The 13,822-nt window shown below is 43.3% G+C and overlaps 1 protein-coding gene across 1 annotated transcript in view; it reads left to right on the forward strand.

Moving 5' to 3' along the window:
* Positions 1–13,822, forward strand: part of myo16 (myosin XVI) — a 654,305-nt gene that overhangs the window by 383,294 nt on the left and 257,189 nt on the right. Inside the window, exons 17-19 of the mRNA XM_078544837.1 lie at positions 510–627; positions 2,998–3,069; positions 3,180–3,321. Of these exons, the coding sequence (XP_078400963.1) occupies positions 510–627; positions 2,998–3,069; positions 3,180–3,321 (332 nt within the window). The remainder of the gene's footprint in view (positions 1–509; positions 628–2,997; positions 3,070–3,179; positions 3,322–13,822) is intronic.

The following is a 13,822-nucleotide window of genomic DNA, read 5'->3' on the forward strand; positions in this document are numbered from 1 at the left end:
AAGTCTGCAAGAATGAATATTAGGAAACAATAATTTGACTTAATAATATAATAAAATATGACTTTGTAATGCAACAAAAGAAAATCAGATTTGCATTTCTCACTGAAGTAATGGCACACAGCAGGTTTGACAATAGTATTTTTATAGTTAGATATTTGTTTTGTGTGACTTCCTTGCGAAGAAATTCTTGCAAGCCACCCAAAGGCACAGCCACCAGACTACATAATGAAATTCTAACACTCAACTGCAAAATATAGCAGCACATTTATGCTTTTGATTTTGAACACTGCGATGCAACTTAGAAATTGAGATCCAATATAAGCATTTTTCACTCTTTAAACTGTTGTTTATTCAGTAAATTATAACACTGCGTTTAAAATATTTAGCAATGTGATATTTAGAACTGATCAGAAAATGTATCGTCATGTTACAGTTTAACAGGAATATAAACTCATAGTTAATTGAAACAGCCTCATGTTTCTTCACTGTGTTTTGTTTTTCTGATTTAGGAAGTTGACAACCTGTTTCTCATTCTGTCTGCAATCTTGCTTCTTGGGGATCTCCAGTTTTTGGCTCTAACAGATACTGAGACAGCATACGCGTCAGATGTGCAATTATTGGAGCAAGGTCAGTGTGCTCAAGAGCAAACAATTGCCAGTTACTGCCTGTGATTTTGTCTGGATAGATGAATAACAGAAATACATCAGCAGGTGGAGCCAGCACAACACTTAACACTGTACCACCACTTAACATTCCACAAGCACGGAGGGAAAATGCAGAATGACAAAGACTCAGATTTCTACCAGAATTGAACCTCCCAGAATCATCCAGCATTTTTCATCCCACTGATTTTGGACTAATGCAATAGCAGCCTCTGCCATTGGTATTATTCCTACTTACATATAAGCAAACAGCATAACTTGATTGGAATAGTTTTGTACAATTGTATTGGTGCATGTGGTAATGTAAGTTGGTAAACGGAGCTATCCCTATCAGTATTGCTGTGCTCACTGTTAGGGAAACCCCATAGAGACCAGTTAATTTGTATTTTTAAGAGCTAAGGCAAGAGCTTGAGGACGCTGTTTAGTGTTAGATCTTATGATTCAGCTCTGGATGTGAATTGAAAATTCACACACGGAAGTGCTGCAGTTTGGATTCCTGGTAAGTGCTTCCTGCTGCTTGAAGCTAAGAACTAATTTTCAACATCTATCTTTTATTGAAAGGCAAGTTCTGCATCAAAATCATACAAAGAAAAAAATACTTGGAACACTGTTTCCTTGTTGCAGGAGAGAGAAGCACTAAAATGCTAAACATCACTCCCTCACTGTGAACAAGAAAAAGAGATTTGCCCATTTTTTTTATGAAGGTGGTACCCAGAAATGTTGGAGAATGCAGCTGTTTATCAGTCCACAGGAGTTTGAATTTTATTTGAGTATTCTGATACATGTCTGCTGTGGGCTTCTGCCAGATTGTACAACTCTATATAAGGTACACAACTCTGCACCATACACACAATTCTGGACCAATATTATACACAACGGTTACTAGATACACGATCTTCACTGTAAACACAATTCTGTGCAATATGCAACTTCATTATTAAATTCAATTCAATCTCTCTTGGACAATTATTGATTTTATGTTGTGAAAAATGTGAAAAGAAATGATTTAATATTGGTTGAGATTATATTTGGCATGATAAGTGTAATAGATGGCTGGATTTCACACCCCCACCAACAGATTTGAAGGTGGATGGTCTCATTAAATCCAACGGGCAGCCTTTCTGCCACTAACTGCCCACCTCTGCCCCCACCTCAATTTAACTGGTGGCAGGAGAGGCCCACACCAAGTGCCCAGCCCAGACGGGTTTCCCTTCCCCCCATGACCTCTCAAACCCCAGTCCCCCAACCCTCTCAAACCCCTTGGCAGGGCCTGCCAGCTTGACACCTGTAAGACCCCAGCACTTACACAAATCTTGATTCAATGTCACTTGCCTCTGTGCCACTAGCCTCTAATTAGTTGGCAGCTCTCTCACATGTGACTTCCTGATCCAGACAGGTAGTAGCCCAGCCTGAAGTCTATTATTGCTGTGTGGAAGCCAGTGTTCCCCTCAGCCGGGCACCCCACCACACAACCACCACCACCCCCCCAATCCTCCAACCCGACTTTTTAACTGGGTGAGCAGGGAATCCAGTGGCTCATACAATTCAGCATAGTGTATTTAATGCGACATGTTTGTTAAAAAAAACAGAGCACTTTTATTTATGACAGATTTATGCACTCCGAGATCAGGGATTCCACAATCAAATGCAGAGTAAAGATCTCTCTAGCCTACATCGGCAATGTCACTTAATCAGTCAATCACTGGAGAATATTCTTTACCCACCTGTGCAGTACCTCCAAGCCTGAAGGTAATGAGAATAATGATCAAATCCAATTCATATCATATCCAAGGGGGCTTTGTGTTGTGGGCTCAACCTCATTAGAATTTGGGTCGGCATCACTCAAAATAATTCCAGGACAGCATTAAAAGGGAGAGGTCTTCACCTCACCACTCTGTTGAATTTGAATCCAGATGCCACATGAACATAAGGACCGGAGTAGGGTATCATGTCCCTCAAGCTTATTCTGTTATTTGCTTGTTCATGGCTGATCTGTACTTCAATTGCATTTAACGATCTCTGATTCATATTTTTCCATGTCATTTTCTGACAAAATCAATTCATCACACTCTTCAAAATTCCAGTTGTCCCAGTTTTTACACCCTTCTGAAAGAGAGAATTCCAGATTTCCAAATGAATGAGCACTGTCCTAATTGGTTGCACCACTCCAGCCTTGCATGGTGCATTACAACCCAACAGATGTTGTTGCTGTGTCATAGCTTCAGTGGAAACTGTATGTGATTTTGTATATTTTTAATTCTGTTTCACTGTCTCCAGTTTGAAATGATAAAAACTGAGCTGGTAAACATACAATTTAAAGTAAGTTGTTTTTCAGTGGCTAGTATTCTACAAGTCTCACCTGATGACCTCAGTTCAGCTTTAACATCTGATGTCCAGTATTTTAAAGGTAAGTTTCATAATGTGCAGGATCCATTTATTATTACTTTATCATATTTTGTAAACTTAAAATATAAGTAGCCTAATTTATTGCTTTTTTTTAATCTTTTCCCACTATAGGGGATGTGATTTTGAAGAGGCACACAGTAGATGTGGCAAATTTTTATCGGGATCTTCTGGCAAAGTCACTTTATACCCGTCTTTTTAGCTTCTTGGTGAACAATATTAATTATTATCTCCAGAGCCAGGATGATAGGGAGGGGTAAGTGTTGTTGCTTCTGTGTTATGTTTCTGTCAGAGTTTGTCTCTCAGCTCTTTGAAGCCAAAATCACAAGTCCATTTTTTTTTCATCTAATTAACAAAATATTTGAGAAAAGAAACTTATGGCTTCATCTATTGTGAGCTGGAGGTTATGCTGTTGCAATCTCATCTCCTTAATCTCTCTCACACAACTAGATATGGAACTCAACAAGGCATAGTTAAAATGCTTATTTCAGTTCTAGAGGTCATCAAGGCTAACCCATCATTGCTAGTGCAATATTAAATTGCTAAAATGTTGCTCATCTAAACATAAAAATTAGCATTTAGCATTATTACAATTGTTTGTGGATGACGCCGACAAGGCCTCATTTTTTGCCCGTTGCTAGTTGCCCCAAGAAGTTGGAACCAATATAGCCCCACATATTGTGGGAATGAAGTCACATATGGGCAAGAGCGAGTAGGGGTAGCAGATCTTCTTCCCTGAAGGACATTAATAAGCCAGTATCAGTATTTATGACACCCAACAGTATCCATGATCAACTTTTAGTGCTACTTACAAAGTAATAAACTTGTTGAAATCTGTTTTACAAATTTGCCATTGTGGCATTTGAGCTCTTGTTGGTAGTCTAGTAACAAAGGATGGAATTTTCCCTTGCCTCCGTTGGCGGGTTTAATGACAGGGGTTTGATGCTGGCGTGAAATGACAGCGGGATATTCCACTACTGACCACCATGGCAGGTCGCAATTCCAGTCAGAGGCTAGCGTACAACTGATTTGCATCCCGCTAAAGGGATCCAGATGAAGGGCCAGAATTTCCCCCCACCCCCCCATGCCCAATCATACATGACGCCAATGGGAAATCATGTTGGTCTAGGATATAAAAGCAAAATACTGAGGATGCTGGAAATCTGAAAGAAAAACAGAAAATGCTGGAAAAATTCAGCAGGTCCAACAGCATCTGTGGAGAGAAAGACAAAGTTAACATTTTGAGTCCGTGTGACTCTGAAGGAGAGTCATAAGGACTTGAAACGTTAACTCTGTTTCCCGTCCAGAACATGTCTGGACCAACATGGTGTGCAAAACTTGGGACTTACCTTATGAAGGACGTGGAGATCCAAATAGAAGATGTAGGCCTCCAGTGACCAGATCCTGGAATATCACATGCAGCAGTGGGTTGGTGGAGTTTCAACCTTCTCCGTGAGGCAGCATCCAGGAGTTGGTTGTTCTTGGTGCATCAACTTCACCAACAATTCAGCCCTTCATCCAGGGACTTAATCGAAGGATCAGAACTTTATCCAGGGACTTTGCCAAGGGTTCAGACCTTCATCCAGGGGCTTCACCAAAGGGTCGGACCTTCATCCAGAGACATTGGCACACATTCAGACCTTTATCCAGGGACTTCGTCCAGAGATCAGACTTTCATCCAGGGACTTCACCAAAGGATCAGAACTTTATCCAGGGACTTCACCAAGGGTTCAGACCTTCATCCAGGGACTTCATCCAGAGATCGGACTTTCATCTAGAGGCTTTGCCAAAGGATCGGACCTTCATCCAGGGACTTTTCCCAGGGAGCAGACCTTCATCCAGGGACTTTGCCAAAGGATTAGATCATCCAGCTACTGGTGGAAGACAGCAGGTACTGTTGGATGGAGAGGCTCTGTTGTCGGGGCGGGGGGGGTGGTGGGGTTGAAACAATAGTAGGAGAGGAATGAAGAGGTGGTACGGAGGTTCAGGCATAGAAGAGGTGGGGGCATGGGCGGTTGGGTGTGCTGGAGGAAGTAGGTATCAGAGGGGTCTTTCAAGGCACCAGATGGAATGGAGCGGGGAGAGGGGTGGGAAGGGCCATGGTGGGTTGTAGGCAGGGGGGGATCTTCTAGAGATCTGAATGGGCATGGGGGAGTGTGTTGAGGTGTGAAGGGGCATTGGGGATTGTTGAGGTATGAAGGGATTCACAGCGAGAGGTCGGAGGAGTAAATGGTGGACTCCTGGAGTGAAAACTGAGAATAGCTGTGGTAGGAGGGAATGCTGAGAGTTAAAAGGGGCAGAGAGAGCTAGTAGTGGGTAACAACCCAGAGAGGGTGAGGGTGCACCAATGTCTCATGAAGGAGTGCTGAGGGTTGTTAGTTGGGACCCGGAGATAGACATGGATTCGGGGGGGTAGGCAGGATTGGGGTGGGCAAGTCAATGGCATCCGGGATAGATTCTCAATGAGGAAGGGGCCTTCAACGTTAATCTGGACATTGCCGACGGTGCTGGGAGAAGGTTTAAGGGTAGCGGTGGGGAGATTGAAAGTTATGCCGGGGGCGGTCAATGGTTATGGGGGATCGGTTGTGGCTGTCTGGGGTAGGCGAAAGATGGTGTACTGTAAGTAAAGCACTACTACCACCATGGCTGGACTGGCCGCAATTATGCAGAGCCTTGTAGTGGAGATCTCAAAATGCTGCATGGGAATTGGGTCACCGGGGGTGAGCGGAGATGCAGGTCATCTCAATGGACAACTGAAGGAGAAACCCAGCATGTAGTGTTTACAATGCTAGGGCCCTGGGACACATAACAGTTTGAAGGATAAAGGCTCAATGTGCATGGGGCAGTACCTGCACATGGCTCACTGGTGCTCTGGCACATACCCTTGTCGCCCTTCAGGTGTCTCATTCTGGGGCATGTGGTGTCTGCAGGAAGATGAAGTGAGGGCTGACGAACATTAAGCCTTAAGGGCTACAGCTAAAACAAGACAGTAGACATTATTAAAGTGAAAGTGATTATATTTACAAAAGTTTTCTGATTGTGGCATTCAATTGTCCACCCGTGCAACCAGTTGTGATTTCAATATTTGTTGATTTTTCCTTTCCCTGCCACTTCTGCTAAGTGCTGCCCTGACATCTGCAGCAGGGGTGGAGGCAGCCTGCTGACCAGTTGTCCTGTTGCCTTTCGTGACCTTGGCTGCCATCCTCTGGAGACCAGAGGCCTGGAGAGCCCCAGCTTTCTTTGGCTGTTCTGCTCTAGGCCAGCTGTTGCCTCTGCAGTGACAGAGGACGAGGTTGAAGGGGTCACAAGCAAAGCGGATTTGGAAGGGCTGCACAACCTCTGGGATTCCTGACTGGATGTCTCAGGGGTGTCCAGCTGCCGCTCCTCCTCCCTTTGGGTGCTTGAGGGCTCCTGCCTGACTCCTTGAGAGGAAGGGCTCCTGGAGAGAGGTTGAGGAGCCCCATCCTCCTCTTGTGTAGCCACTGCAAAAGCTTATCTATGGCTACTGAGTTGGAGTGTAGCTCTGTGAGCATCTTTGGCAGAATCTACTGGACTAGGATCTCCATGGAGTCCGCCATCGTCCCCATGGAGACCTCGATGCGTGCACATGTTGGCACCACTTCATCAGCCAGCAGATGGACGGACTCCTCTGCCTCACTTGCCATCCGATTGAGGGCCTCTGACACCTCTACCTGATGTTTCTCCGCCTCTTGATGACTCTGCACCATCAGTTGGAAGGCCAATTTCAGATGCCCATAATTGGACATGGACTTTGGAAATGCTTCTTCCCCAGTACTCCTTCGAGTGCCAGTGAAGTTGGCTGACCTTGCCTCCTTCTCCTGTGGACAAGTGTCTGTGTGGTGACCAGCAGATTGTCTTACACTAGAGCCAATACCCAGCATGGTGTGTGTCTCTTGGCTGGTGGAGGGTGCAGGTGTCTGTTGTGACGCCTCAACAGTTGGATTTCGGTCTTCTGTGGCCTCCAGAGGCCAGTCAGCCTAACACCTGTCATTGGGAAAATGCTAGAGTCTATTATTAAGGAAGAAATGGCAGCACATTTAGAAAAGCTTAACGCAATCAAACCCGGTCAGCATGGTTTTGTGAAAGGGAAATCATGTTTGACAAATTTTCTAGAGTTCTTTGAGAATATAACAAGCAGAGTTGATAGAGGGAAACCAGTAGATGTAGTTAATTTGGATTTCCAGAAGGCATTCAATAAGGTGCCACATAAAAGGTTATTGCACCAGATAGGAGCTCACGGTATTGGGGATAATGTATTTGCATGGATTGAGGAAGACAGAGAGTCGGGATTAATGGGTCTTTTTCAGGTTGGAAAGACGTAACTAGTGGAGCGCCACAAGGATCAGTCCTAGGGCCTCAATTATTTACTATATCTATATTAATGACTTGGAGGAGGGGGGCAGAGTGTAATGTATCCAAATTTCCTGACAATACAAAAATAGGTGGGAAGGCATGTTGTGATGAGGACAAAAGGAATCTGCAAGATATATAGACGTTTGAGTGAGTGGGCAAAAACATGGCAGATGGAGTTTAATGTAGGAAAATGTGAGGTCATGCACTTTGGTAGGAAAAATCAAAAGGCAGATTATTATTTAAATGGAAAGAGATTCCAAAAAAGTGCAGCACAGAGACCTGGGTGTTCTTGTGCATGAAACACAAAAAGTTAGCATGCAAGTAATTAAGAAGGCAAAAAGAATTTTGGCCTGTATTGCTATTGGAGTTTAAAAATAGGGAAATCTTATGAGGCTGCGCCTGGAGTACTGTGTACCATTTTGGCCCCCATATTTAAGAAAGGGTATACTGGCACTGGAGGCAGTTTAAAAGAGATTCACTAGGCTGATTCCTGGGATGAAGGGGTTGGCTATCAGGAATGGCTAAACAGGCTAGGCCTTTATTCATGTTTAGAAGAATAAGGGGTGATCTTACTGAAACATATAAGATTCTGAAGGGGCTTGATAGGGTAGATGCTGAGAAGGTATTTCCACTAGTGGGGGAATCTTGAACGAGGGGACATGTTTACAGAATAAGGGGACACTCATTTGAAACTGAGATGTGAAGGAATTTCTTCTCTCAGAGGGTAGTGAATGTCTGGAATTCTCTACCCCAGAGAGTTGTGGAGGCTAGATCACTGAAAGTATTTAAAGAGGAGATAAATAGATTTTTAAAATATTGGGGAGTTGCGGGTTGTGAGAAGCCGGCACGAAAGAGGAATTCAGACGTGTGGCTGATCAGCCGTGATCTTATTGAATAGTGGGGCAGGCTTGACGGGCCGAATGGTCTATTCCTGCTCCTATTTCTTATGTTCTTATGTCCTTGCTCCTCTCCAGGCTTGGGCTTGTGTTGGAGCTAGACAGGGCTTCACTGGCTCAGGTCTTGCCCTCTTCCTGGTGGCACCTGTAAGTAAGAGAGAAGAAAGCAAGTGACAGCATGACAGAGCAGTGAATCCATCCACATACAAGGATAAGGCTAAGAGAGGCATGCCATTTGTGGAGCTTGCTGGTGCCCTCTGCGCCTGAGCCACTTAATCCCCTACCCCCCACCCCTCACCTCCTTCTTCCAGACAGCATCTGAGTTTTCTCTGTGTGAGGGTGAAGCAGGCACAGTGTTCATTCTACTGCAGAGTGGATGGCACGCAATGGGGCAATGAGGCATCACATTATGATGTTGCTGCTGAGGCCCATGTCCCCTGACCCATTCATTGATTTTAGTGTGAGCAGCTGAAGGTTCCCTTACCCTGACAGTGAGGATAAGTTTGTTCATTCTCTTCCGGCATTGGAGGGCTGACCTGCACTGGACACCCTGGGCACTGACAATGGCAGCAAGCTGCTCCCATGCAGGGTTGGTTTCCCTACTCGGCCTTCTCCTCCCATCATATGTACAGGACATCCCTCTTGGCCTCCACCTGGTCGAGGAGGACACCCAGGGATGAGTCACTGAACTTAGGTGTCGGAGGTCCTTGTCCACTTCCTGCCATCTCCACGGACCTTGTCAGTAAGTTGATGTCTGGGTGCCTATTCAATATGGCGCCTGGGTATGACGAAGGTATCAACATTTTTTGATTCACTCAAATGATTGCTGTTGATGCTCAGTCCGACCTGGTCTTGCCTCAAAAGCTGTCTTAGGGGTTTGTTTACTTGAGCTCGGTGGGGTAGGAATGCTCCCATACCCATAAACCTTTAAGTATTAATAAAATGCCCTTGGTGAATCTTCTGGAGGATCTCCAGGCGGAGAGCTTGTGGGACCACCAATCGCTCATTGTAGACCAAGAGGTCATCAATGATGCTGATGTGGTGACGTTGTTGTTGAAAGTACTGCCTCAGGACAGGGTTACTGGGAGCATCCTTTGACCATCCATCAAAGCAGTATGTGGGAATCTGCACACACTCCTCATCTCACATTTGAGACTCCCGAAATTCTTGACACTTCCTCGCTGTTGCTGGCAAATTGAGTGGTTAAGGTCATGAAGGCCTTGACTTCCTCAACAAAATTTTTACCTTCTTGTTCTGGGTAGTTGGTGGGTATCCGCAATATGAGTGCCAGCATAGTTTGGTATTTTCCGTGCACATACTCTGTACTAGTATGATGTATCGCATCAGCCTCAATCTAAATTTCTGGATTCTGGGTGGCATCTTTGCAATTTCTTAGTATTTAGTAAAGATACCAATGATTTGTGATCACTTTCAATCTTGAATTGTAGGCCTAAGACATCGTCAGAAAGTTTTTCACATGTCCAAGTTGCTGCAAGGGCTTCTTTTGCTGTTCAGTTTCAGTTAAAGACCTTGATGCATAATAGACAGGTCTTCTTGTTCCATTACTCTGAATCTGGAATAACACTGTTCTCACTAATAAAAACAGAAAATGCTGGAAAAACTCAGCAGGTCTGACAGCATCTGAGAAGAAAACAGAGTTAACGTCTCGAGTTTGTATAACTCTTCTTTGGAGCAGTACTGCACTCAGCACTGTTGCTGACGCATCCAGAGCTACAATAGATGGAAATTTAAATTCTGTATGATGTCCATTGACTTCAATGTTCGCACTTCAGCATTGGCTTTTGTTCTCCTTGATTTCCCCTAGGAAGGTGATTTCCTGGCTGTCTGATTCCTGTATTTCTTGCATAGAGCTTCCATTAAAAGATTTTTCTTCCCGCTTTGCAAACATAAGCTTTTTGAAGGACACATTGTTTTAAAATAACCGACTTTGCCACATCCATGACATTCTTCTGTTTGGCCAGGACATTCTTCATGTCTGTGAACCTTCTTCCCACAGCAGGGACATTGTAAAATGATGGTTGACGCCCTTTCAGCATGCTTCCCTGGTTGCTGCCGCAATGCTCTTGCAGTTTTGTACCCAATAAACTGAATCACTTCACACGGCTTTTCCCACGGATTTCTCACTCACCCCTTACAAACTCTCAGCTTTGCTTTTGCTCTTCGGCCTACCTAGCCAGCCATACTGCTTTGCTCAGTGTCAAACCTTCTCCAGATTGTAGAAAGTCTGACAGGGTTTCTTCCAAAACACCAACATGTATTCTGTATCTTATTAAATCATCTTTTAACGTTCCCTATTCACAATTGTCAGCCAAATGTTAGAGATCACTTATAAGTGAATTGATTCCTCCACCTGGTCTTTGATTTTGACGATTGAATTTTGCCTGCTCTATGATGATGTTTCGATGGAGACTAAAATATTAGTCAAAGGCTCTGATGGCATAAAGGCAAAATACTGCAGATGCTGGAAATCTGAAACAAAAACAAGAAGTGCTGGAAAAACTCAGCAGATCTGACAGCATCTGTGGAGAGAAAGACAGAGTTAACGTTTCAAGTCTGTATGACTCTTCTTCAGAACTAAAGAGAAGTAAAAATATGGTGAAATATATACTGTTTAAGGTGTGGTGGGACAGGTGAAGGTGGATAGAAGGCCAGCGAGAGGTGGAGGCAAAGGAGAGATTGCAAAAGATGTCATAAACAAAAGGTCGAAGGGGTGTTGATGACGGTGATACTGGCTAAAGGAGGTGCTAATGACGCCATTAAGAGTAGAAAGCAGAATGAGCAAGTGACAGATGGCCCTAGTGAGGGTGCGGTGGGGAGAGGGGACGGTGTGGGAAAAAAAGATCAAAAGAGGCCAAATGGTGGGGATAAAACAATGAATAAAAAATGAATAAAAATGGAAATAAAATTTTAATAAAATTAAAAAATAATAATAATAAAAATAGGTGGGAAAAAATATATATAAAAATTAAAAAGTAAATATTTGAGAAAAAAGGATCAAAAAGAGGTGAGGATGGAGGAGAAAGCTCCGATTGCATCCTCGTTCACCCTCTAACTGGCCAATGCATTGTCTGCGATGCTACTGACAGCATATAACAAGGTACTAACCTGGTTCTTGTTACTCCTGAGACCAGAAACATTTGGATAACAAGTGAAATGTTTTCTCCAGTTTTGTCATTGCTCCGCCTGTCTGGGGCCCTCTATGTCCTGGAACGATTCTGAGAGTGGGAGGGTAGGATTCATTGCTCACTGTGGGTTGCTGGCAAATTGAGTGGTTAAGGTAGTGAAGGCCTTGACTTCGTCGACAAAATTTTCATCTTCTTGTTCTGAGTATTTGGTGGGTATCTGCGATAAGAGTGTCAGCAGTAGTTTGGTATTTTCCCTGCACATACTCTGTAATAGCATCATATTGCATCAGCCTCAATCTAAATCTCTGGATTTCCATTTCCCATGCTGTTATCTGTATTAGATACTGGGCTGTCCTCATGGTTTCCTTCTCTGGTATGATTACCGCTAGGTCTCGAAGCGTTTCACCCTCTGCTCTCTGCTGCTACTGAGCTTTTCCTCAGGCTGTTTTCTGCCATTTTACACTGCTTTTCTATAGGTCTGGTCACTGCTGTCACCATCTATTGTTGTTGAGTCATCTTGGAAAATGTTGGTTGTCTTATTCATAGCAAGATATCTGGCTGGAGTCAAAAATCCTTTTTCAAATTAACCTTTATTTACATTCTCAGCTATGTACAAGATTACATAGGACAGAGTCGCTGCTCGTCTCTCAGATTCTCCTTTTTCTCTCCTGTTAACATCATTATTACATAGCGCCTTACACACATGCTCAGTAGCTATTGTTAGATTAGTGTTAGTGTTAACCTTTTACTCTACAGTCATCAGTTGTTGTTTTATGAATATACAATTTGAGCCAATCAGGTGATAATGCGATGCAAAACGTGTATATCTCAATATGCGTCACCTCTGAAGTGTGACAGGCAACATGCTATGGTATTATTTGACAGCATGATCCGATAACTATGAGAAAAATTAATATTGTATTATTTTGAGAAAAGTTTCACTTGTTTTGTGTAGACATAACTATTATCACATTATACAAATGAATGAGGTGAAATCTTTCCATATGATATTGGCACATTAATGTGTGAATGAGTTTGACGGACACTCTTAACTCAGCTATTTAAACAAAACGTTAATGGTGTGAAATTTGTCCTATTTTCCATTCCACCCATTGAAATCAATAGAAAACAAATTCAGGTTGTGTATGAGATGGGCTGTCAATTTATTAGATATTATTGCTGATTTTGCACCATTGTCCACCATAAATTTCTCTGCCAGTGTCTTTGTAAAATAGTGGATAAAGAATTTCACCTGACTGTGGTAACAATTCACACCACTAGCATTGCAAAACACAGTTTCAATTTAGTTTTGCCTATTGCAAGTTAAACTGCCAGAGAAGCTTTGATTGAACCATAGAAAAGTTACAGCACAGAAGGAGGCCATTCGGCCCATCTTGTCCATGCCAGCCCGAGGACACCCAGCTGCCCTTTCTAATCCCACCTTCCTGCACCCAGCCCATAGCCCTGCAGCTTACAGCACTTTAGGTGCAGATCTAGGTACTTTTTAAAAGTGTTTAGAGTTTCTGCCTCTACCACCAAGTTGGGCAGCGAATTCAAGACACCTGCTATCCTCTGCGTAAAAAAGTTCTTCCTCATGTGCCCCCTATACCTTCTGCCACTTATTTTGAATCTATGTCCCCTGGTTCTAGAATTATTCACCAAGGGAAACAATTTTATCCTGTCCACTCTATCTATTCCCCTCATAATTTTGTACACCTCAATCAAGTCACCTCTCAGTCTTTTTTGTTCTAAGGAAAATAACCCCAATCTATCCAATCTCTCCTCATAGCTACACTTTTCTAACCCTGGCAACATTCTTTTAAGCCTCCTCTGCACTCTCTCCAGAACTATTACGTCCTTCCTGTAATGTGGTGACCAGAACTGCACACAATACTCCGGTTGTGGCCTCACTGGTGTTTTATACAATTCCAACATTATATCCTTACTTTTATATTCTATACTTCTGCCAATGAAGGAGAGCATTCCATATGCCTTCTTTACAACCTTGTCTACTTGAACTGCTGCCTTCAGGGACCTGTGTACTTGTACACCAAGATCTCTCACTTCATCTACCCCTCTTAGTATATTCCCATTTATTGTGTAAACCCTGTAACTATTTGACCTCCCTAAAAGTATGACCTCACACTTCTCAATGTTAAAATCCATCTGCCACTTTACCGCCCACTCCACCAACCCATCTATATCGTTTCAAAGCACAGATATTGATTATTTTTTTAAGCACCTTGTCTCTGGAGCTGGTAGCAAATCAGTTTGCTTCCGAGCCTTGTATTCAGACTATGAGGGAAAATTTCTGATAATCACAAAGTAGAACAGAGTCCAG

The sequence above is a fragment of the Cetorhinus maximus genome, chromosome 7, assembly GCF_964194155.1.
Source record: "Cetorhinus maximus chromosome 7, sCetMax3.hap1.1, whole genome shotgun sequence".
In the NCBI taxonomy this organism is placed as follows: domain Eukaryota; kingdom Metazoa; phylum Chordata; class Chondrichthyes; order Lamniformes; family Cetorhinidae; genus Cetorhinus; species Cetorhinus maximus.